Below are 26,602 nucleotides of genomic sequence, written 5' to 3'. Positions count from 1 at the left end.
ACACAAGTGCCCACTTATAGGCACTCCATAGAGTTAAACCTTGAATGAGATGGGGAAGGACAAAGGAGGATGGACAATGATGTTAATGTAACACAGATAAAACTGGGCATTCCTGGGGGCTGTATGCAGCAGGGTGACAAATCTAAAAAAATTGTATCCAATCTGACTCCAAGAAGCCTTGGAAAGTACTGTAGGTCTTTTTTTATTATTAATTTTAAAAAATTGATTCTAGAGAGGGAGGAAGGGGAGTGGGAAAAAGACGGAGAGAGAGAGATTGTTGCCTCCGCATGTGCCCTGACTGGGGATTGAACCCACAACACAGGAATGTGCCCCAACTGGGAATCTAACCCACAACCTTCAGGTGCACAGGTGATGCTCAACCACTGAGCAATACTGGCCAGGCTGGAACTTTATTTTAATAAGAGCTGGTGTGTGTGTGTGTGTGTGTGTGTGTGTGTGTGTGTGTGTGTGACTTTCTCAACCAGACAGGGCAGCATGTTATAGTCCATGGAAAACATCAGAAATAAGGCAGTGGTTTTCATTAGAAAAAAGTGATCAAAAGTTTAGGAAATCAATCAGGAAAAGTAAGTTTAGTAGACATATATATCTTCTCTAACTGTTTAAAGATGAGAAAAAAAATTTCAAAGCCTTTCTACTAGTTCCCAAACCCTTATAAACTGTTTCAACTTTAAAGAAAAAGAACACTTGTTTATTTATTGATTATTGGGCCATAGGTGGTACAATCATCCTATTGGCTGGCTTATGTGATCTGCCAAAGGCTTTCTGAAGATAAAACAAGCAATGCCTATATTAGGGTGCACCGTTATCTGACCTCTCACTGGCAGGGAAGCCTTGAATCCGAGAAACCTAAAATCTGGCGTGTTTTATTCTCGTGCATTTTTTTTTCATGAGTGAGTGGCCATTCACAGCTCATGGTTTTATGCAAGAGACATTCATGGCTTGCTTGTGGATTAACCAATTCGGATGTTTGTTGAGCAACTACTAGATATGAGAATGAATTAGGTGCTGGAGATATTTGGTGAGCATCTGGAAACACGAAAGACTGAGCTGATGCAGAAGGTTCTTCCTTTTGCTACAAACATAGAAATGCCAGACAGAATACAACAAGACAGATTTTAACAATACCTAACTGTGTTTAGAAAATGTCTAGATGCCAGGAGTGGGGAAGAAAATCTACCCCGGGCCCATGAGCAGGAGCGGGCACATGGTGGCCTGTCTGGGCTGTGGACCAGGACATGGGCCCTGCGGCTAGAGGTGGAGGGAATAAAGCCATGCGAGGAGAGAGGGAAAGATCTTGACGGGAGATGAGATGCAGGAAGACATTCCTGCATCAAGTTGGACATTTGAGAGCTACCCTGTTTATGAACAGGATACAAGAAAGTTCTCCATCAGTCACCAGGGAAGGTGGCAAGGAAGCTTGGCCTCTGTCCAGACCCCTGAGTAAAATTCACTTTCAAAAAACGGAAGCCCTAGTCTCTCCCATGTATGAGTGCAGAATCCATATTTACACTGGCCATGCAGTAGGGCCTTCCCCACTGATAAATGACATAAAAACTCAGGTGGACAGACCAAGATACACTGTCACCCTAAGGAGACACAGAGGACTTCCCCTGAAAAAAAAAAGAAAAACACCACCAGAGATCATCAAACAACCCAAAACCAAATGAGGAAACTAGTGATGGGCAGAGAGAGAGCAAGTTCGATTCAAAGAAACATTAGTCCTGAAGACCCCGAGATATTAGAATAATCCAAAGGAGGCAATTAGACATGTTCAAAATTGAAGAGGTAAAAGGAACCGTAACGAAACAGTAGGATGAGTATGAATAGAGGCAGTGAGGAAGGCCCACAGGTGCCTGCTTTCAGGGGACACCTAGCCTGCTTGGGAGGGGGAGGAAACAGCAGTGAAGCCTGGGGGATTCAGAAAATGGCACGTCCAAGAGCGGTCACAGTCCAGTGTCTGCAGTTCCCCATCCGATGCGCAGATGCCCCTAAAGAAAGTATAATTTTTAAAAAATATATTTTATTGATTTTTTTTACAGAGAGGAAGGGAGAGGGATAGAGAGTTAGAAACATTGATGAGAGAGAAACATCGATCAGCTGCCTCCTGCACACCCCCTACTGGGGATGTGCCTACAACCAAGGTACATGCCCCTGAAGGGAATCAAACCTGGGACCCTTGAGTCCGTAGGCCGACGCTCTATCCACTGAGCCAAACCGGTTTGGGCGAAACTATAATTTTTAATAGTTACTTATGTATCTGCCTCTCCACCCATTCTGTGACTATTTCATGCTGCGCCACACTCCCCGTCATTCCTCTTGCCACACCAGCCTTCTCTTAGTTCTTCAGGCACAATAAGCCCAGTCCTGCTGCAGGGCTTTGCACATGCTGTTGTCACCATCTAGAAGAATCTCTCCCTTCTGCTTTCCTTTGGGGTCTCAGCTTCATGGCCACCCCTCAGGAAGACCTCCTCTGACCACCTATCTAAATGGTCCCTCTCTACCACTGACCTCTATGTCACCCCTGTTCCTTCGCACTTATAATTTACAATTACTTATTTTTTCCTTGGTCTCCCCTGTTAGAATGTAGGCGCCATGAAGGCAGGAAATGAACTGTCACATCATCTCTAAAGACTGGCATTTAGCGGATGTTCAATACATTTATTGAATAAGTAAATTAATACACTTAATTTGGGGTGTGGTAGGACCTGATTCATGTTTTATAAAGTGGCCTGGGGCCTGGAGATTTACCTACAACAATATCTACTGTGATTAATATCTACGATTACAATTTTCTACTACTAATAGGATTATTAATTTGTTCATTTGTTTGAAAGCCATAGCATAAGATTTACTTCCAACTATATCTACTATGAATAATAGGAAGAGGATTGGAGGCAGGGAGATCGGGAGGCTAGTGCAAGAATTTAGGCAAGAGATGAGGCTGGCTTCGATGGGGTAGTGCTGATGAGGGAGCTGACTGAATGAATTTAAGAGAGAAGGCAGAAGTTGGGGTAGGGGGAGAATCTGATGCCTAGGTTTCTAGTAAGGATAACATGGTGAGTAGGGCACCAGATTTGGGCCAGCAGCCAGCAGAAAACCAGTCAGTCAGTCAGTACACATGCTATAAATGTACACTTGATGAAGTCAAAATGGTCTTAGTGTAACATCTTCATTACCATCAGTACACATCAGCTCACTTTCTGTTCCCGGGTCTACCTACAGGTGTGATCTACCATTTTCTACTGCCACCACCTGCCTTGTGTGGCCCATTTGTGACCTGCCAGGCTAATGCACAGTGCCCACCAGAGCATATTTGCCTCCGTCTCCCCCTACGAAGTGTGCTCTGCACCCTTCCCCCACTCTCTCCAGCCACCAGTGTCATTATTGCCAATAATGCTGCTGTAATTTTTTTATGAATTTTCTTGGTGTTTTGTAGTTATATTAACACTAAAAATTATACTCAATGATATTATCACAATTTCCCACTACTAATGGGATTATTAGTTTGTTCATTTGTTTGAAAGCCATTAGCATAAGATTTACCTCCAACAATATCTACTGTGATTTTTAATGCCCTTGAAACTTGTAGTGAGTCTATAATATGAGAAGGCTGGTAAGCATATAAATGTCTTTCTTGGGAAGAAAGGGCTTTTTATTTTCATCCTGGTTGGACTCGGGTTCTTTGATAGAGTGATTGGTAGGATGTAAAGTATTAAAGGCTCAGAACACTGTGTTAGTTTGTAGATGTGTTCAAACAAGTTCCTGGTTATTCAGGGGACATGTTTATATTCTAGGAGGATTCCCACATCTGCTCCTTTTTATGTTGCTTCTTACCTGACTTACATAAAAATATAATAAATTGGGTGCTTGCAGGAACAATAGAACCATGACGTGTTTGGAAGTGATGGGGCCCTGAAATCACTCTATCCAACTGACTTTCTAAGGAGCTCGGAGTTCGATGCATTGTTAGTGTAGCTCTAGAAACAGGCTTACATCAGAGGCTGGCGAGAGGAGTTTCTCTGTTGGGCAATTGTGTGGGGCAGGGAAGGTGGATAGGCGGGGCCAGTGTCAGGTGTGAGACCCACAGATTCTCAGGCCCCGAACTGTGAAATTCACAGCATTGTCATAGTGAAAATCTTAACAAGTTTTGAACAAGGCAACTGACATTTTCACAAGGCCCTGCAGATTTAATATCTGGTACTATGTACAGGGTTTGGAGGCAGACAGACTTGAGTTCAAGTTCTGGTATTCTCTAGCTATTGACTGCCTCAGTTTCTTTATCTGTAAAACTGACAATATGTTGTCTTCTCAAACTAGAATTGAGAGCTAAAGGTACACGTCCAGTATGCAGGGGACCTGAAAGACAGTGATAGACCCTGAGACGTGCTCAGTGGGATTTTTATCAACATGTGCAGTATCGATAATTAAACTTATGACTATGACTTAATGTCAGAAACACTAGCCAGCTGGGACAAGCAGACATCACCTGTGTGGTACAGAAGCCAACCCCAGGTGTGCTGGCTAGTGTTTCTGAACACACTAAGCAAAGAATGTTTTCCTAAGGGGAGCATTCTAAGGCTGAAGGCCCTGTCTATCAATTATCAATCTTTTTGCTGCTATGATACATGACAGATATGTTCACCAGCACAACACGGTCTCAGTGTCTCACATTCATACATGCTTCCTTTTTTTCCAGAAAACTCTCAAGATAGCGAACAAGTGAGACTGGCATTATTATGAAGATGCCCTTGCCTTGGATATAACTTATTTGCAAACTTCAGTATTTCAACCATTATTTGTAACACATGGTTTTCCCCATACCACACGACAGAACTTGACAAGCCAGCATATCACAGTTCCAATCCTGAGAACTAGACATATGGATGGATCCTCAGGATCCCAAACAGGGAACTTCCCTCCCACCCTCATGACAAGTGGAACCGACTGGGACCAATAGGAGCCCGCCGTGACTTTGCGGATGTGCATGGCTGTGCTATGGCCTGAATAAGTGATGCCAATTACCAGGCAGGACAGCCAGAGTCAGAGGAACACTGAGCAGTTGGTCAGATAGACTTGTGATGAATACATGACAAGCAATCTTAAAACATCTGGTTAAACATTATTTTTTCCAAGAATGAAGAAAAGACTTTAAATTGAATTCATAAGAAACATAAGCTGATTCCTGGGCATTTTGGGACTTTGGTCCAAAAGGATTTCTCAGAGGATTAAAGTAGGAGTCAGGGTGACCTTTGTTGCTTCAATTTAGTGTGTGTGGGGGCCGGGAGTCCAGATGTGTGACTTCCAGGGGAAGCACCTCAGCTGCACTCAGCTTCCTTCGCTGCTCAGGTCTGTGGGCACATGCACATCGGGAGACATGGGCCCAGTGTCTCTGGAGCCTCCTGCATTTTCTCTCTCTGGCCCAGAGGGGTTTTGTGGGTAGTGATGGCCAAAGCTGGACCATATCCTCTCCACAGGGCAGCTCTGTGAAAGGCCAGAAGAAAACACAGCTCCTCTTCCAAGATCCCTCATAACAAGTTATTTCTCCTTTGTCTCTCAGTGGTAGGAGTGGGTACCTAGATAATGGTACAGCTCTTGGACCCACAGAACATGGCACATGGTACCTAATGATTAGAACAAACGCCTGCCTACTTTACCAAACACCTCAAATGTTTATCTTTGGAAATGGCAGTTTTGGCTTGGACAATCTGGATGTCTCTCCTTGACCCTCTCAAGGATCATGGTAAGCAAATCGTAACCCACCACATGGACTCTCAGGAAACCAGAGACGGTGCCCCAATAATGTGGCCACAACAGCAGCTTTTAGCACAAACGGAAGAAAACACAAACATAGTCAGAGAAGGACAACATGATGGGCACTGGTGCCTCTGTCCTCAGCCTAACCCAGACCTTCCAGACTCAGCAAACAGATTCTGCTTCATGGGTACCGGTTTTCCAGCTCATTGTACTATCAATTTCGAGATCCTGGGAAAGAAATCTAAAGAATGCTTTGACTGCATTTCTGGTTTTGGGTTATTCTGTGATTGTTTTTCTTACCTGTTGTCGAATTTCTTCCTCCATTTTTACTGGCGAGCCCAATTCTGCAACTTGTTTGACGCCTTCGCTGGCATATCCTCCGTACTCCCACAGCACATAATTCTTGGAGTGGGATCCACCAATGATTGCAGACCAGTGATTGGCCCGACCTAGGAAAGCCAATCAGGATGCAGGTATCAGTGTGGCTGTGGCTCAAACTCAAGGCCCTTAAATGATGGGGAGGAAGTATAATTGGACAATGACTTAACCAGAGCTGGCTACCCACCTGCTTGGTGCTAGGCCCTGTGCTATTCAGGAATGAGCAAGACAGTCCCTGTGAACAAGTAAGTCTTGGGAATATGCAGACGGGGCAACGGTAGATGACTGAATAAGACACAGAGGCAGCCCAGAATGATGACTCCCATTTGGAAGGGTTTCAGAGAAGGGGACAGCTGAGAGAATTTTAAAGGCTGATCAAATTTGTAAGATAGAATAGAGAGGCAATACTATTTCTGGCAGGCTAAGAAACATTAAATAACACTGTGTGTTTGGGAAACCATAAGTAATTTAGCATTGCTGTGTCACAAACTGTCAAGGGAAGAGGTAAGAAATAATGCCAGGGAGGTAGGGAGAAGCCTACTCATGGATGGCTTTGTTCTGAATACTTCAGGAGGCTGGATGTCATTTGAAAGGGTTTGAAACCACAGAAGGGTTCTGAGTAGGGGAATGATGCGATCACATTTGAATTTCAGATAAATCATCCAGGCAGCAGTGTAGAGAATGCATTAGAAGGAGCAAAATTGGAGTGCAGAGCTGGGGCGATCAGCACAGAGCAAAAGGTAAAGGGATCGAGTGTGAAATAGGCTTACAATTCTGGGGAATAAGAGTGGTTGCCTTTAGCTGGCTTTTCTGTACCTCCCAGGATGGGGGTGGGGGAGGCAGGCTAGCCGTGCTGAAGGATGCGAAGGCAGTTGGCATATGAGGACGTGACCAGTCCACTGCGGTTTGGTGGGGATTAAGCAGGAGGATGGCTGTTGTGGGATGTAGGCGGGAATTCATGATTGACATAAGAGGAGAGCAGAATAAGGTCTGGTGGGACCAAGACAGACCTTAACCTGGAGATTTTTTTAAAGTCCCAGAGAGAGGAGGGAGAGGAGCAGAGTCAATACCAGTGTGACACTGGGTTTGCTTTGCACGTGATGAATGTAGACACATATATATGTCTTACTAAGTTACATACAATTCATCATAGGGTTGGCTTAGTTCTCTGCCATTCTTTGGTTGGGTTTAAAAAGTCTCCAGTTTAAGAACATTTTCAGACATAGGGAAGAGGAAAACTTGCACTGGGCGGCCTCAACTGACATTTGCAGTTCACCACCCTGTGGCCCAGAGTGGGCAGAACGCTCCACTGCAACCCACCACTTAGGAAATGATTCCCAACGGGGCCTGATCCTGCTTACGTTTGCCACCTGCTATCCCGTGGTCCCTGCTCCCAGGGGCACATTAAGAGCATGGGCACAAAGCCAGCCTTCTGGCCTGCTGAGGGCAGCCTTGCCCCACCCCAGGCAGATGACAACACCGCGTGGGTCTGCGCAACTGCTTGTTCATTATTTCCCACACATCAGGGAGATGCAAACTTGTGTTTATCTGTCGTGTCCCTAGAGAAGACAGATGGAGACGCTGCCCGCTATTTCTCTCACTCACTTCCTGAGTGGGGAGAATGTCCTAGCTGTCATCTCAGCCAAGAGCACTGCTTGTGTCAGAGCAAGAGCAGGAACTAGTGCTGGCCTTTGGTTCATGATGTGAACTCAGGGAAACCGGTCAAAGCACTTCTTGGTCCCAGTGTTCTGTGCCATCAAAATGCCCCCTTGTTCGAGACCCATCCTACCTGCAACTTAAAAAATATATATATTTTTATTGATTTCAGAGAGGAAGGGAGAGGAAGAGAGAGATAGAAACATCAATGATGAGAGAGAATCATTGATCTGCTGCCTTCTGCATAGCCCACACTGGGGATCGAGCCTGCAACCCAGGCATGTGCCCTGACTGGGGATCGAACCGTGACCTCCGGGTTCATAGTTTGACGGTCAACCACTGAGCCATGCTGGCCTGGCGTCCTACCTACAATTTTTGTACCTCAGTGGCTTAGCCCATTCTGGTCCCTCTGTGTTTCTTTACTCTTGACTTGGCCAACTCATCCTTCCTTCGTAATACCCAGAGGCCTCCCAAGACTGACTGAAACCCTTGTCTTAGGCCTCCCCACAGCACAGATAACGTTTAAAATCACTCGTTACATGTCTGCTTTCCCACTAGACTTAAGCTCTCTGATAGAACTTGTCTTCAGCACTGTATCCCCAGCACCTAGCACTGTGCCTGATGCAGTGTGAGTGCTCAGTACACATTTCCTAAAGCATTTCATCTAAATGATCCAATGGGAAGATGGCAGTGTCTGTGCTCTGAGCATTTGGGAGCAGGCTTGTGCAGATTGGACTCAATGTGATTACATTCAAATCTCAGTTCAGCATAGTTCCTGACACCTACTGGGCTAACGCACTTAGCTATCCTGATGCTATTAAGAAACAAACACCAACCAACAACAGAAAAGAAACCATTGGTCTTAAAGCCAACAGAGAGGGATCCAAATCCTGGCATTGTTACTTCCTAGCTGTGTAAACTTGGTCAAATTCCAATTACTGTATCTCCCTGAGTTTCGTCTCCCTCTTTTATAATTCAAGAATGATAATGCCTGCCTTATCAACTTATTAGATGAATTAAATTCAATTTTTGAAAAAGTGAGATAATATATATGCAATTACTACTGCCAACACAATAGACACTCAATAATTATAATTTCCTCCTTTCCTGGTTGTTAGGGAGACTGTAAAAATGAGTAAAACATGAAACCTGCCTTAATTCAGTATAGAAGATAAGAAATAGAAAATATGGAACAGGATAAGAGGATGGGAACAAGCACAATCATAGGGGGATTAGGAGATGGGCCCAGATGGGTTTTTCTGGTTTATTCATTCAACTTCCATTAAGTCTGTGCCAAGTGCAGTGGCTGGCCATGGACACTGACAGGAATTAGATATGGTGCTTGCTCTGGAGGGACTCACAGTCTAGGGGCGGAGAGACAGATGGATAAGCAGATTACGTACAATTAAGCAAGGTCAGGGTGATTACAGAAACAAGAACACAGAGCACAGGGGACGGAGCAGCTAACTCCAAATTCCCCTAACATCCAACGATTCAGTCTAAAGGCACATGTGCAGAGAAGCAAGTGCCTCAAGCATGGGATGCCTTTGTGCTTTCTTACCCTTCAATGAATGTCATTATACCAGTTCCGACCTTCTAGTCAATACATTTGCAAGTTTTCTACTATGATCTTACAACATACCACATTAATTCACACTTCAACACATGAATAACATCAACCACATAACAGATACATTCAGGCACTAGGCTAGGGTGAGGGACCAGACTATACCCTCCCTGGTGGAACAAGCCAGGCATCCATTGAAAAACAATTGGAAAGGGCATGATTTCAGTTGAGGGGCAGTCATTCAGGTGCAGAATGATACAGGGGAGAAAAGCATGATGACCACGAGCCAGCCATTCAATCTCTCAGAGCCTCAGCTTACCTTTAAAAAAAATTTATTTTTCAACTACAGTTTACACTTAATACCATTTCATACCAGTTTCAGATGTACAACAGCAAAGTGGCCAGAAAACCATGCACTCTACAGAGCAGTACCCCTGCTGCCCCAAGCACTCACCTGGCCCCATACCCAGCTATCTCAACATTATCAACTATACCCCCCATTCGGCAATCTGCATCCCTGTGGCTATTCTGCAACTATCAATTTGCACTGGGGAAAAAAAGAGAGTAATTACTGGGCTTGACTTCTCTCTCAGAGTTGTGCAAAGTAATTGGGCTGGTTTCTGAAAGGACTATGAACACTTTAAAGAACTGTACAAAACAAAGGTCTCTGAACGATTATAGGCAGAAAGCACTATGGGCATCCACAAGAGGAATTCAGAAAAAAGTGGGGGGAGCCAGGAAACTTTCTCATCGAAAGGAGTCTCCCAGGGAAGATTGGGCAGTAGGAAAGGATTCTATTAAAAAATAGGTAAGAGGATTAAACATTTATTGAAGGGTATTAGGTATGAGGTATAATGCTTTCCTAGATGTAACCCTCGCTACAACCTCATTCTCATTGTCTAGATGAGGACACTGAGTCCCAGAGATGGTAAGGAACCTACCCAAGCTCACAGAGCTAGTGATAGCAAAGCTTGGGTTCAAACCCAGGTCTGTCTGATCCCAGAAGACACACTCTTTTCTCTACACCCCACTGAGAGGCCAGGAACCAGAGAAGACCATTTGGTGGGCTGAAGAGTTAGAAGACAAAGAAATAGGATGAAAAAGAAAGTCAGGGCCAGGTTGTGGGAGGGTGCTGAGTTCAGGTCATGGTAAATGGCATTGATTAAAGGGGAAAACATGATGGGAGTTTCCTTCTGGAAAGAATGACAATAGCTACATATTGAGCTGATGCTATGTGCCAGGCACTGTGCCAAGGACTTGACCAACATTATCACATTAAACACTCAAAACAGAAAACAATTTTGATACAGATACAATTATAATTTTCATTTTTCACATGAGGAAACTTAGACTCAGAGATGTGGAGTTAATCCATGATCACAGAAACGATGATTGAAGATGCTGGGATTGAGTTGGGTCTGTCTGGTGCCAGGGCCCAGCTCTTCTCCACCACACTGCACCACATCTCCAGCAGGATATACTCCAGAGGGCCCAAGGGTGGAGAGACCAAATAGGAGACCCACCGGCATTTCCTGCATGAGTTGTATAAGGTCTGACTTAGGGCATTCGATAGAAAATGGAAACTCGGGGTCAGAGGTATGAGCAATAAGAGGAAAGATGGGACAATCTTTGGGAGGCATTTTGGTGAAATAGTTAAAACACTGATATTTGGATTAGACTAACATGTACTCTAATCTCAGTTCTGAAACTTTCTAGCTTGAATAAGTAAATTATCACTCTCAACCTGTTTCTTTTTCTGTAAAGTAGGAATATTGACATGACCAACCTCCTAGTGTTGTTTTGAGGCTGAAGTAATGACTAGTGGCTGGCACATAAAATAGGCTCGATGCTAATAAATGTTAATCAGTAAAATTAAATTGGAACAAGGCAGGGCAAACCCAGACAAGTTTCTGGAAGGCATGGGAGCCAAAGAGAATCTGATTGGATAATTGGGCAGCAGTTTGACTTAGGACTGGTGGGTAGAGATAGAAAGGTCAGATGCAAGAACCTAGAGATGAAAAAATGGTAGAGAGTTGTCTAAATGTGACACAGTGGTCTGGGGCCTGCAGAGTAAGGTGGTTAAGCAGAATCCAGTAAACTGAGACACAGAGAAGTTTAGACTTGGGCCCCACCATCCTCCAGGAAATAAGAAAGGAGAGAGAGAAGCCCCATTATCAGAAGGTCTGGGGCTAGGGGGCTAGGTAAATGCTTGTGGCCTTCTTAAAGGAATACTCCCACTGGGGTCCTCGGTGAAACAGCGAGCTTCAGTCTTGGGTGCAGGGGCAGAGACACCAAGACCATCACCAACCCCTTTTGCTCTCAGGTATGGCCCAGCCATTTGGTTTAGCATGTCTCATTCTGGTTCTGGCAGTGTCCAATTGGCCTATACACATCTGGGTCTAGACATTTACTCCCAATAGCTTGGATGAAGGCATAGATGGAACACAGGCAGGTGGGAAGTGGCAGGAAGAAGTGATTATACATGTGAGTTTGAGATACTGATAGCCAACCAGGTACATTTGTCTAAAATGCCACTCCAGGGACATATATCCTGAATATATGTGCAGTAACCTTATTTCTGACACCTTTTCTGTTGTCATTGCTGGTGCTAAATTACCATTGTTCATAATGATGCCTAAAAGGCCATCACTGATAAAAGAAGAGCGTTTTCTGGCTTTTTGTCTGGTGTGGGAGACAGCACACTGCAGGGTAAATGGATTCCCTGAGATGCTCTGCATACAGCAGGTGTTCAGTGACAGCCCAGATTTCCTGGCCTGCTTTGACAGTGGCTGTATTCCCCTGCCAATCCCAAGCCTGAACAAAGCCGCCCATTCATTTCCTTGACATCCATTTATAACACTTCACTGGAGAATGTTCTACAACTTGGTGACTGGTTTACAACAGCATCCTGTTATCCAACCTCAGCCTCAGCAAATCTTTTTTTTTTTTTTGAAGGGGATGGAACCCTGTAATTTGCTAGAGTAGCAACACCAGAACTCCTCTGATCTCTAAGTCTTATCCTCTTCCCACCTTTTATCTTTCAGTAAATGACCTTGTCATTTAACTCTTCTGAGAAGACAAGGTCAACCTGCTCACAGACTCATCCATGCACCATGTGGCCAATAGAAAAATGCGGTGGACCTGCCAGCTCTATTCATAAAAGTCATCTTGGATCTCACTTTCCTCTTGCCCTTGTTATTCTCATCCTAGGCTCAGTTCCAGAATCTGCATGGTTTCTGATACCTTGGAATTGGCTACAGAACTTGGCTCCTCTGGGTTTGCCCCTGGGTGCTGACCAAGACACAGCGTGTACTAGTACTTGTTCTGTGGCTCTTCCTGCTCACTCTTGGCTGCTTCAGAAACTCACTCTAACCAAGCCATTCTGGTTGTCAGGATCACATCCCAGTATGGCCTCCTGGAAAAAGCTCTGCATGGGGAAATATGTCAATTAGGCCAGAAATTCCTCACCTTTCTATTGCTCAGCTGGCCTTTTTTCCTTCCTTCAGGTCTCAAAAAAGTGTCACTTTTTCGTTCCAGAACCAACTCTTGCACTTATGAAATTGGTTATATCCTTTTGTATTTCCTTGAGGCCTCCAATAATAATATTCTATTCTATTAAATTAGTTCATTGAATGAACATTTATTAGACATATAGGGTGACCCCCAACAATGTATACACACTTTTTTTCTGATAGCTCAATAGATGTTCATTTCTTTTTAGGTTTAACCCATTGGAATTAGTAATTATTCAAACTGTGTATACATTTTTGGGACACCCTCTATACTATGTGCTAATCCAGGGATCAGCAAGCTACAGCTCACTGCCTGTTCTTGTTCCAATAAAGTGTTTTATTTTACATACTAGTTTTTAGTGTTTATGGCTGCTTTCATGCTGCAATGGCAGAGTCAAGTAGTTACAACAGAGAGAGGGTCTGACTGCAAACCCCCTAAAATATTGACTCTCTGGCCCCATGTAGAAAAAGTTTGCTAAAACCTGTGCCACTCCATGGAGACTGAGAAGAATCAGACTTGGCCCCTTTCCTTGAGATGTTCAATCTGCAGGGTAGGGTGGAGGGCACAGAGGACAGACAGGCCATGATAGGCAACTGCAATCAACTATGTGCAATACAGCTTTGAAAAAGGCAAAAACAGAGTGATATAAGAGCACAAATAAGGGAACATTAAACGCTAACTGAACCAGAAAGGGCTTCCTGGAAGTCATGATAGTTGAGCTACATTCTGAAGGATAAGTAGGAGTTAGCAAGGCAATTAGGGGATAGGAGAAGAATATTTTTGCAGAAGGACCAGTATGTACAAAAGCAGAGCATAATAAAATGTACATGGAAAACCACAAGTAGATCAAGCTGTGTGTGTGTGTGTGTGTGTGTGTGTGTGTGTGTGTGTGTGTGTGTGTGTATTTGTAAGAAAGGGATGATCAGTGATGAAGCCAGTCAGCCAGGCATATCATGAAGGGATATGAATGTCTTAACAGTAAGTTTTTATTTTATCTTGAAGGTAAGGTTGAGCAGAGAAGAGAATGTGATAGTCCTGTCTGCAGACAACTCCCAAATCTACACATGCTCACACAGCTTCTGCTTCTCATTCTTACGTAGCAAATAGCACTAGACTAGCCCTCTGCACATAATTGTAAAACTGGACAACATCTATGAAACACCAGTTTTCAGATGTTGGAAAACAGACAGCAAGGGACTAGGATCCTTGAAAGAAGGGAAACGTAAGAGGGGAGCCCTAGATTGGTCCTGGGCATTTTCTGGTTTACTAGCAGTGTGACCTTGAAAAAACTACCTGCGTTTTCTAAGACTTTGCTTTCTTATCTGTGAAAAAGAAATAACAATGGTGCCTACCCTTTAGGATTGTTATGGCTATTACAGAAGGAAATCCATATGAAAACAGTGCAGTTTCTGTTACATAGCAAATATTTAATAAATGTTACTTTTAATATTCCATTTCTCCAAGGAAGATAGGGATTGGGAACAAACTGGAGCATGCACAGGACCTATCCATTAGGCTAAAGCAAAATCTTGGAAGACAGCTGAATTTTCCAGGTGGTGTGGTCAGCTTGATTGTGGTTCAGGAGGCAGTCAGCTCTGGGGAGGGGGATAGTAGAAGCCCATCAGGTGGTGGAGCAAGGGGTGAGGGAATGGCAGCAGAGTGAGTCATGTGAACGGACAGAAGCAGCCACGAGAGCCCCTGTCACAAGCTTGCAATGAGGGTTCAGTTCTCCCTTCTACTGAAAAGAGGCTTAGAGGGAAGCAGGGGCCAAAGCAGCATCTCTATTCTTGAGTCTGGAGATAGTTTAGGAGCCCAGAGAGGAACCCCACAGGACCCAGGACTGGGATCGGGGCTGCAGTGTCTTTAACAACTGTCTGTCTCACATAGGAATTGCCCCAGAAACATGGAAATAATAATAATTAAAACAGCTAGTGAGACTTTACTACGTGCTTTTCATATTGCTATTTATTTAATCCTTGGAACAAAGCCACTTGACAGATTAGGAAAATAAAGCACAGAAAGTTTAAGTGACTTGCCTAGTTATCCAGTTAGTACGCGGCAGAGCCAGGATTTGGACCCATGCAAGCTCACTCTAGAGAAGTTCTGTCTAAATGAGCTTTTCTGTGAAGGTGGAGGTGTTCTATATCCCGCTGTCCAATGTGGTTGCCAGTTGCCATATGTGGCTATTGAGCACTTACAGTGACAAAAGACCAGTGTGACTGAGAATTTTAATTTTAAATTTTATTCAATTTTAACCAGTTTAAATTTAAATAGCCATGTGTGTCTAGCGGCCATCAATTTGGACAGCACGGTTCTGGAATCTAGGATAGATATGAGGACTGTTGCCAAGTTCAAGGACCAGGAGTGCAGGTAACCCCTCCTGGGAAGTGGAAGCAGAAGAGGATAAACCCCACCGGGCACTGGGGTCTCTCAGTATGAATCACAGGTGGCAGGTGGACGGCCTGCAGGAAGAGCCAATGCACTTGGACTAAGATTTGGCCCACAGCAGCCGTATGTGGTGCTCTGTATTACTCACCTCCATCGGCCTCTCACTTAAGCCACAACAATGGTGGCAGGTGTGGGCCACACTCGCACTGCCAGTGTGCATTTCAGATGCACTGTGCTTCCTTTCATTTACTGCCTCATGGCCGTCTCGGAAGCTCTGAGGCCCGGTTGGCCTACAGTCAAGTGCTAGGGTGTTAGTGCTCCTGGAGACTATCCTCCACCCATAGAGGGGCGGGTGCTAGCTGACAAATCCGGGAGGTGGATAATTCTTGGAGGCGTCTGTACACTTTTCAGAGATACAATGATGCCAATGACTTCAAACTGCACTCTTAGGTGGATTCCTCCCCCTCCCCTTCCCTTTCCCCCCAATTCCTTCTCTCCTGCTTCCTGGATCATCTTCTACATAAAGTGTCTGCACCAAAGTTCTTGCCTCGGGCTCTGCTTTTGGGGAAATTGAGACATGGCTCAACCCAAGTAAGATGATGTGTCTGGGCCCAGAGGCCCATAAAGTGACAGCCTGGGGATAGGATGAGAGGCAGCTGGGGCTGCTCCTCCTCAGAGTCTTCTTACATAATACAGATGACCCTTCAGCACCCCTCTACCCAAAGCTATGGATGTTGTCTTCATCATTGTTGTCATTGTGACCATTATCAACACAACCACTACCATTCATTGAACGCATTCTCTGCATCATGCACACCACAGGTATTAACTAGCGTCCTGCTGTTCTCACAATGGTCATACTAGGTAGGTCAAAACCATCCCGTGTTATGGATGAGGGAATTGAGCTTCTAGTAAGGGGCAGAGCTGAGATTATAATCAGATCTGCCAAGGCCACAGTCTTTCTACTCCCCTAGGGATCCAGAGCTTGAACTAAGTCTAGATATAGTTAGAAGGCCATTCTGATGTCACCAGAACCAGCTCTTGGGGTGGGTATACCAGAGGGTTAAATGGAACTGTGCCTGTCCAGCCCCCGACAACATTGTAGGGATTGGCTCTTGACATCATCAGTTTCAGCCTTCTTCAAATTCAGCCTTTCCAAGCCAATTTTTCTGAACTTCTGACTGTGATTTATTTAGACACCTCTTAAAGCCTAGTCAACCACGTGATTCTCGTCTTAGAGTCAAAGAACATAATCTTAGGGCACCTCTAGACTCTCCATCGCTACTGTGGAGGCTGGTTAAAAGTTTATTGTGCACTGACAAATAGCAAAGGGATTATATTTCTAGAAAAAGGATCTTTATTTAAAAGTGTCCTTCCAAGCTGACTTTTCCACATAAACATTATTATAAATGGGAGAGAGGCTGTATTCCTGGACACCTTCCAAATGTTTAATACACCATTAACATCTGAGTTTGAAACCCCAGGGAAGAAACTGTAGTACTTTGGATGATAAATTCTAGCAATGTTTATCTATTTTTAAAAATCTAAGAGCTTGTATTTAAAAACTTAGCAGGAACAATAAATAACTTTATTTTTTAGAGTATGAGAGAGAGCGAGAGAGAGAGGGAGAGAGAGAATGTCTCCCACCCCATTAGTTCATTTTTCAGGTTTGTATCTTAACTGTCAGCTGTACTCTGTAAGTAGTTAGCCATTGCTCTTCTGTGTTTAAAAAGTATTTGGGCAGCAGAGCGAAGAAATAGTAATTACTGAGGACATGCTTGTTCCGGCTGCTTCATATGTATCCTCTAATTTACTTTCAATCCCATTTCATTGGTGAGAAAACAGAGGCTTGACGAGAATGCCAATGGGCACATTGCTTGTGAGTGATTGGACCAGGATTTAAATCATGATTACCTTGTCTTTGGGAAGACTTTTTGCTCTGCCAGTGAGAGAGAAGCTAGAGGCTCTAGGGAAAGTTTGTTAAGCTAATAATAGAAGCAAAATCTATTGAACCAAGTCTATATATAGGATGAAAGAGAAGTCAAGCTGAGGTAAAAAAAAATCCACCTCAAAATTGAAGGTAAAAGTGAAGATAGGAGCTCAATTTCTTTCCTGACCATAGATGCAGAAACCTCAAACAAAATATTGGCCTTATATCCAGTTATTTAGAAAAAGTATACCATATCACAATCATATAGTGCTTATTCCAAAAATGTAGTGGTGGTTTAACATTCAACATTCAATCAATATAATTCATCACATCAACAGAAAAATTATATAAATATCTTCACAGATACAGAAAAAAACATTTTATTATATTCAATATCTATTCATGATTAAAAAATCTCAGCAAACTAGAACAGAAGGAAACTTTCTTTACCTCATAAATAGCTACCAAAAAAGCTATAGCAAAAATCATACTTAATAATATATTAAAAGCTTTCCCTACAATTACTGCTAAAATAAAATGCATTTCCCATAAGATTGGAACAAGGCAAGAATGCCCACTATCACCACTTCTAATCATCATTGTACTGGAAGTGATAGCCAGTGCAACAAGGCAAGAAAGAGAAATAGAAGGCATAAGGATTGGAAAGTAATTGTGGTAAGATATAATTGTTTATAAGAAATTACAAAATAATCTATATATCAGCAAATAGAATTAATAAGTATATATATCAAGGTCTCTGGATACTATGTCAATATGTAAGAATTAACTCAATTCCTAAATACCATGACAAACAAATCAAATTAATATTTTTTAAAAAGCTATTATTTAGAACAGCATAAATAATATATTTTAAAGGATAACTATAGGGAACAAGACTTCTCCATAAAAATCTATAAAACATTACTGAGTTTACTTAGAGTAAATCTAAGTAAATGGGGCAATATAACATATATGTTGATTAGAAGAGTCAATAATCCAAAATTGCCAAATATCCCCTAATTTTCCCTCAAATTCAACATAAACCCAATAAAAATACTAGCAGGTCTTTAAAAAATAAAGATTGAGATCATGATTCTAGAAATTAGAAGAACCAAGAACAGCCAAAATAATCTTGAAGAAGAAAAAAGTTGGAGAACTAACATTCCCAGGTATGAAGGACAGACAAAATGACCCAATCAAGCAGAATGACAGAACATAAAATCCAGAAATAGACCCACAGATATAATCAGTCACTAGATATATGACAAAGGTGATTCTAATGTAGAAAGGAAAGAATGGGCATTCCAATAAATAATTCTGGGGGGAAAAAGATTTTGACCCCTACTCAAACCATACAAAATTAAATTACAGATCAACTCAACATCTAGATATAAAAGGTAAAGACAATGAAGCTTTTAGAAGAAAATATAGAGCAAAGTCTCCATGACTTGGAGGTAGGCGAAGATTTTCTTAAGTGAGACACAAAAAGTGCCAACTTCAAAGAGAAAAGATCATATGGGTTACATTAAAATTAAAACCTTTTGTCCATCAAAGATTAGGAAAATAAAAAGACAAGCCACAGAATGGGAGAAGATATTAGGAATATATACATTTAACAAAGGACTCATATCTAGAATATATAAAGAACCCCTAAGAAGCAATAAGAAAAAGGCAGACAACTCAATAGAAAAAATGGTCAAAAGACAAAAACAGTCAATTTAGATTAGCCAAATGGCCAATATCAACATAGTAATCAAAATAAAAGAAATTAAAATCATAATGCTACATCACCACATGTAAATAATTTTGTTGTGCAAAATTATTTAACAGCATCTACTAAAACTAGGTTACATATGTTATGACCCAGCAATTCCACTCATAGTATATACCCAGCAGAAGTGCATGCATATATTTACCAGAAGGCATGCACATGAACGCTTGCTTACACAGCACTATTCATACTAGTGCTAAAATGGAAACTGTCTAAATGTTCATCCATATTAGAATGGATAAATGAAATGTGGTACATTCACACAGTGGAGTGTTATACAGCTATGAAAAGGAACAAACCAAAATTATATGCAACCATGTGGATGAATCTTACAAACTATAAAGATAACAAAAGAAGCCAGACACTAAAGAGTACATGCTATAAAATTTCATCTACAAAACGTTTAAACAAGTAAAATTACTCAATAATAGAATTCAAGAAGAGGACTGCCCTTTGCAAAACTGGAAGGGGACAAAAGGAGGCTTCTGGAGTCCTAGTAATTTTCTGATTTTTGTGCTGGTAACATGAATGTGTTCAAATGAATGGCAAATGGTGAGCTGTACACTTAAAATTTACCAACTTCTCTATATGTATGTTATGTTTCAATTAAAAGTTCACTTTAAATAAAATGTGAAAATGAATACAGCGTTACCTCTCTTTCCTTGTCTCTCAAGGCTCACTCTGGACTACCCCAGGCTTGAGCTGCATTTATGGGAACCCGAAGTTTAATTCTCATGTAATGGGGATGTGACAGGGAAAATGACTGAGATAAGCTGTGATCTTGTAAGAGGCAAAGGTTACCTTAGCACATTTTAAAGATCAGAGGTCAGGTGCTCTGCGCCAGGGGCTCAGCCTGCATGGAGCCATTAGCTGGGAATTGCAAAGCTGGGATCTTTATTCTGAGATTTGACCTCTCAGGGAGGCAACTTGGTAGAGCAAGAGCTTGGTTTATCTTAATGCAACTCACTGGTCACATGTTATACTCTACGTCTTACGCAAGGTCCTGGGGATTCTGAACCAAACTAGACAAGGGCCTATCACCATAAGAGGGAGGCTCAGACATGAATGGGCAGTTACAATGCAGCATGGACACAGTTGTGATAAGACAACCACAAAGCTCGAGCAGGAAAGAGGAGGGCTGCTAATCTAGATTGGGAAATGGGACTAGGCTTTCCGAGGCAGTGGGGTTTATGCTATGAATGAACAGGTGGCATGTAATCAGCCAGGTGAAGGGGGTGTGGCTGGGCAGGCGCTGCCAGCACATGACAGGACATGTGTAAAGGCCCAGAGATCACAGCGAGCAGGGTGCTCTCAGGGAACATAAGATGGCTATGCAGCCAAGAGTACAAATTGCAGAGGGGGCACGAGATTAGACTGGTACTTGTCAGGTCCTGGTGGATTTAGCCCAGTTGAAGAATTTGTATTTTGGCCCAGGGTGATGCAATTAAATCTTGAATTTACCCCTTCTGGAGTCTGTGACCTTGACCAAGTTCCTTCTGCTTTGGTAGTATCCGAACTATATGAGTTTTGCCTTGAATATTCAATTTACGTTGGCTTTCCCACCAATAGTTTTAAAAATACATGAAGAGGTGACTTGTTTTCTAAAGGCCCGCACATAGTAGGTACATGCAAGAAAGTGGTTGATCGATGAATGCCCCAAGTTCTATAGCAAAGGAGAACAGCGTCTCAGCGTATTATTTAGAAACACAAAAGTTGGCTCAGACCCACGCCCACCACCATATGCTGGCAGCTGAGAACACTGCAAAGGCAGTAATCAGGATGGAAAATTCCTTTCAAGTTCCCAAACCTGCAGCCCAAGGTGGCAGCTGGTGGCCTATTATTCCCTGGAGCTCTGGTGAAATGGAGGAGTTCTGTTTGTGCAATTCTAGGCAGAAGTCTGTTTTCCCTTGATGAGGAGGGATAGTTTATGGTTAGAGGGATATTTCCTTCTTCTTTTAAAAAACCTTCTTAGAGATTAAATGATCGTAGTAAGGACAGCACAAATTCCTGCCATAAGGTTTGTCTTCCTAGTTCTTCCTCAGAGGGAAATAAAGGGTTGAATAATTTATTCATTGCTTGAACAAACTTCAAGGGTGCTGTCAGAATCAAGACCAGACCAGGCTTAGAGATAAGACAGAGAAACTGGTAGTGGAGGTGACTGGGCGGGTTAAGGACCTCCCAGAATTAGGGGACACCAGGGACTCCAGCATCAGGCAGGTCTGACAGCTCTAAGAGGCAGAATTCCAGGGCTTGAAACAATTGGTAGGAGCAAGGGAGAGACTTCATCCTTGGAGGGGCAAAGATAGGCTCCTACATGGGTCTCGCTAACATTTCCATGCATCTGGTACTAAGCTAAAAGGCAATAGTAAGGGCAAGGCCAGCCAAAGAGTAGGCAGTCCCTAGCTACTTATAGAATCAATAAGTGCTTGAAGATTGAGACCTAATTATGAAAATTTGGTCTAAAGCAATGACTGGATCACACACAAAAATGAGGTATAATAATAGCTAATCATTCTATAACACGATATGCCAGGCACTCTTCTAAACTCTTTACATATCTTAAATCATTTCATCCTCACAATAGTCCTGTGAAGCCACTATTGTTTTTATTCTCACTTTATAGAGGAGAAAACTGAGGCACAGAGAAGGTAATTAAGTGATTTGCCTATCATCTCAAAGATAGTCAGTGTTAGAGGCAGGATTCAGTCTGGCTCCAGAGTCCACACACTTAACCATTAGAAGAGATGGCCTTGTTAAAATGGGGACAATGATGGGCTATCGAGCTCTTGCAAAAATTCTTCCAAACAAAGAAAATCACTGGTTCCACAACCCCAGGGGCTGGACTGAGTCTGAAGAAGGGGCTCAAGGTCCTCATCCCATTCACTTTTCAGGAGCACTTTTGCCTGGAAGCACCGTTTGTTGTTATATTTCAAGCGTATCATCCTAGTAGCTGTGATTAGCAGATCTAAGCCACCTCGGTCTGCCAGCTTTCCCCTTTTTCCTTTAATCTGCAAGTTTTGGCTCAGTAGCCGCCAGGATGGGGAGCTGATGTTTCTCTTTGGCTGATAGAAATATCTGACTGACAACCTCTCAGTGGGTGCCTCTGGCACAGAAGTAGTGTGAACCATTTTCCAAGTGTTGCGTGTTCAGAACCCCAACTGGCATCACAAGTCTATTAACTTGTTTCCATGCTCTTTGGTAGAAATCCATGCCACTTTGTCAACCAAAATAAGACTTTCAAAACAGAGTTAGGATGTTGCTGTAATCAGTGTAGCCTAAGTAAGTGCTAATGAAGAATTAGATGCATATAAATTGGGTTGAAGAGGCATTTTCCTGCTGTATTTCCAAAGTGAAACCCAAGAATCCTTGTAAATTGGGAGGACGTTTGGCAGGAATGCACCGGCTGGCACAAAACAGGCAGCAATTCTAGTCATGACCATGAATAGTCAGCCTTATTTGGCATAAGCAATTCTTCAGGGTATATTTTCAATTCATTGTTTGGAAAACATAAGCACATACATGCTGTTAGCTTCAGCAGAGTTGTGTGTGTACAATTCTGAGTAAACTGATTAAAATTTTTAGATCACACCCATTCTCCCTTCCTATAATTCTTTTAAGTAGATAGAATATTGTCTTAAAAATAGAGAAGACTTTTTTTCAGCAAACCCATTGAATAACACGTACTGAGCACGAACTCTATATATCGGATCCTGTGCTGGATGGAGCTGGGGATACAGTGATAGTCCAAACCAACTCCAATGCCTTCCTCCAGGGTCTGCCATAAAAATATTATAGAAGGTGGGGAAATAGCAAAGAGGACAGAGGGAATAAAGAGTGACAAAAAGGATCGTAAGGAATGTTGTCCAATATTATTTTTAATATGTATAGTACCTTCAAGATGCTAATTATAGTTGCATGCCCCAAGGTTGAAGATAACATGAGAGATTTTTCTAGATCGTATAGATTAAAGAAAGCAGAATGTATTTAAGGTAGATTTTAGAGCTGGTTTAGATTCTATCCTATATGACATTTCCATGATATCGTTACAAGGGATGGAGTGGACCCAGGAGCCCAGTTTAATCATCTGTCCTTTCATCCATCTCATACTCATAGTGTCTACTCTGCTTTGCATTGGTGGTGAGAGTGTGATACAGCCATGAAGAAGACACAGCCCCTGCCCTCAGGGAACTTGTAGCCTAGTGCAGGGAATAGATTGATGAACACTTTTTGCCCATTAGCATTTGTGCCATGATGTAGGTGTGGATAAAATGCTGATGGGGTCCAGAGGAATAGATAACTCTCTTCTCTGTCTTTGAGATGAAAGACATGACTGCCCTTCCTGTCCACAGAGAAAAGAACACTGTTCCTTTTTTTAGATTCTCAGAAGATGTCAGTTTCTGCCTTCCTCAGCCCCTCTCAGGTTTCTTGAGAGTCTGCTGTGTGCCAGGCATCTTGCTGTGCACTCTTGTACTGCAATGAACAATGGTTAGCGTGACAGTTCCTGGAAGTCACCCTTTAGGGAAGACAACTAATTTGTGTGTGTGTGGGGGGGGAGGGGGGGCGGGGGGGAGGGGGCAGGGGCGGGGAAAGGGAGTGTGGCTTAAACAAAGAAATTTATTCTCTCTCAGTTCTGGGCCAGATGTCTGAGATCAAGGTGTGGGCAGGGCTGCACTCCCTCCTCCCTCCGAAAACTCCAGGCTCCTCCCAGCTCCGGTGGCCTCAGGAGTCTCTTGGCTGGTAGACAGCTTCCTCCTCCCTGTCCTCACATGGTCGTCCCTCTGTCCTAATCTCCTCTTTCCATAAGGATGTCAGTCTTATGGATAAGGACCATCCCTAACAACCTCATCTTGACTTGATCATCCGCAAAGGCCCTATTTCCTAATAAGATCACGCGCAGGCCCTGGGGGTTAGGACTGCAGCAAAGCCCCTAAATGGGGGCTTTGCCCATGTGCTGGATTAAACCTTTATCTTCATTCTCTTTTGACCCATAACTCAGCTCTGTTTTGACTCCTTGTTCTTTGTCCAGTGGTTACGCTGAGCTCATATCTACTTTATGGTGCAGCAAGGAGTTCGGGCCCACCCGCCCTCCCTGCCCACACCTGCCCTGGCCTCTGCCACCCCCGGGGAGCTCAGGTCTATGTTGCCCCTCCCACTTGTCCTAAGTGGCGGATTCCGGATGGCTTCCCTGGCTGCCCAGGGCTCAGGCTGCCTTTGGAACACATTTGGCAGTCCAGTGTCCCACCACTAGGGACCCCCTTGCCCCACCAGTGACATCCTGGAGGGGAGACAGGAGGTGACTGTGGCAGTGGTAACCCTGTTGTGGGCGGGCCCTGCTCTTGGCTACAATTCATTTTTTTTAAATGTATTTTTATTGATTTCAAAGAGGAAGGGAGAGGGAGAGAGAGATAGAAACATCAATGATGAGAGACAATCATTGATTGGCTGCCTCCTGGACGTCCCCTACCGGAGGATCGAGCCTGCAACCCGCACATGTGCCCTTGACTAGAATCGAACCTGGGACCTTTCAGTCCGCAGGCCAATGCTCTATCCACCGAGCCAAACCAGCTAGGGCTCAATTCATTTTTTTTTATAAGTAGATTTCTATTGATTCCAGAGAGGAAGGGAGAGGGAGAGAAAGATAGAAACATCAATGATGAGAGAGAATCATTGATCAGCTGACTCCTGCACAACCCTACTGGGGATCAAGCCAGCAACTGTGCCCTGACCAGGAATCACCTCTTGGTTCATAGGTGGACACTCAACCACTGAGCCACGCTGGCTGGGTCAGAATAGCTTCATTTTATGTGGAGGTGAATCATAGGATATCTACACTAATAAAAGAGAAAAATGGTAATTGGCGTACAGCGCTACCCTTTTCATTGGCTAATCAGGGCTATATGCAAATTAACCGCCAACAAGATGGCAGTTAATTTGCATATGTAGGCACAATGCAGGGAGGCGAAAGGGAAAGCAGGAAGAAGCCCCCTGCCACTGACAGTGATCGGAAACCCAGGGGGGAGCTAAGAGGTGGGGGGCAGGGCAAAGGCAGCCCTGGGGCTGCCTTTGCCCTGCCCCCCAGCCATGATCGGAGAATTAGGTGCCTTTTCCGCCCTGGCCAGTGATAGCAGGAAGTAGGGGTGGAGCCAGCGATGGGAGCTGGGCACGGTCGAAGCTGGCAGTCCTGGGAGCTAGGGGTCCCTTGCCTGGGCCTAAAGCGAAGCCCACGATTGCGGGGCGCTGCAGCTGCGGGTCCCCGCTGCCCGAGCCGGACGCCTAGGCCAGAGGCGTCCTGCAGGGGCAGGGGCGGAGCCCGCGTGATCGCGGTGCCCCCCGCTGCCACTGCAGGTCCCCGCTGCCTAGGCCAGAGGCGTTAGGCCTGGGCAGGGGCGGAGCCTGCAACCGCGGGGAGCTGGGGGTCCCCTGCCCAGGCCTGACACCTCTGCTGGACGCCTCAGGCCTGGTCAAGGGGCCGATCTGGTGATTGGTGATCGGAGGGTGATGAGGGTCAACTCCTCTGGCTGAGGCATCAGGCCTGGGCGGGGGCCTGGGTGGGGGGCGGAGCCGGGGATTGGGGGGATATGATGGTCCCCTTGCCCAGGCCTGAAGCCTGGGTCAGAGGCGTCAGGCTTGGGCAGGGGGTGGAGCAAGCGATCAGAGGGAGATGGGGGTCCCCTGCCCAGGCATGATTCCTGGGCCAGAGGCCTCAGGCCTGGGCGGGGGCCAGAGCCAGTGATCGGGGGGAGATGGGGGTCCCCTGTCCAAGCCTGACACCTCTGGCGGAGGCATCAGGCCTGGGCAAGGGGCCGATCAGGCGATCGGAGGGTGATGGGGGTCTACGCCTCTGGCCGAGGCATCAGGCCTGGGCAAGGGGCAGAGCCAGCAATCGGAGGGGTCTGGGGGTCCCCTGCCCAGGCCTGATGCCTGGGCCAGAGGCATCAGGCCTGGGCTGGGGGCAGAACCAGTGATGGGGGGAAATGAGGGTCCCCTGCCCAGGCCTGACGCCTCTGTCAGAGGCATCAGGCCTGGGCAAGGGGCCGATCCTGCGATTGGAGGATGATGGGGGTCAACGCCTGAGGGCTCCCAGTATGTGAGAGGGGGCAGTCTGGGCTGAGGGACACTCCCGCCTCCCCCTCCCCCCCCACACACCCAGTGCACGAATTTCGTGCACCGGGCCCCTAGTAGGAATATACAAGGATAGCGATACAGACGTGTGAAAAGAGATATTAAAATATTAAAGTCCCTCTATGCACAAAATGTCAAGCAATGCAAATGACCCCTCCATCAAATTAAAAAGGATTGTCAAGAATCACAATTTCAAAGCTGGCAACTGAGTGAATTTTGAGCCATGTTTATGTTATTGGTGTACAGATGTACCACTTCTTAGCTGGTTTGAAAAAGCAGTCCTAATCCTCTTTCAGGATTAATCTTGAATTCTGTGAGTTTTATATAATACTAGAGGCCCGATGTACGAAATTCGTGCAAGGGGCTCGGCCCTCGCAGCTGCAGCGGCTTGCCTCAGCCCTCACAGCCCCAGCTTCGTCTGGAAGGTCTTTTGGCTGTCTGGTTTAATGAGCATCTCACACTTTTATTATTATAGATAGATATCTTGAGGAGCATAACCTAG

General features: G+C 44.4%; 1 protein-coding gene across 3 annotated transcripts in view; it reads right to left on the bottom strand.

Annotated features, from left to right (window-relative positions):
• SPON1 (spondin 1) overlaps positions 1 to 26,602 on the bottom strand; it is a 262,030-nt gene that overhangs the window by 97,202 nt on the left and 138,226 nt on the right. For all 3 annotated transcript variants that reach the window (XM_036325488.1, XM_036325486.1, XM_036325487.1), the window contains exon 6: positions 6,076 to 6,224. In XM_036325488.1, coding sequence (XP_036181381.1) covers positions 6,076 to 6,224 — 149 coding nt within the window. The remainder of the gene's footprint in view (positions 1 to 6,075; positions 6,225 to 26,602) is intronic.

The sequence above is a fragment of the Myotis myotis genome, unplaced genomic scaffold (assembly GCF_014108235.1).
Source record: "Myotis myotis isolate mMyoMyo1 unplaced genomic scaffold, mMyoMyo1.p scaffold_m19_p_10, whole genome shotgun sequence".
NCBI lineage: Eukaryota > Metazoa > Chordata > Mammalia > Chiroptera > Vespertilionidae > Myotis > Myotis myotis.
Note: the sequence above shows the minus strand (reverse complement) of the source record. Positions and strands in the feature narration are given on the sequence as shown.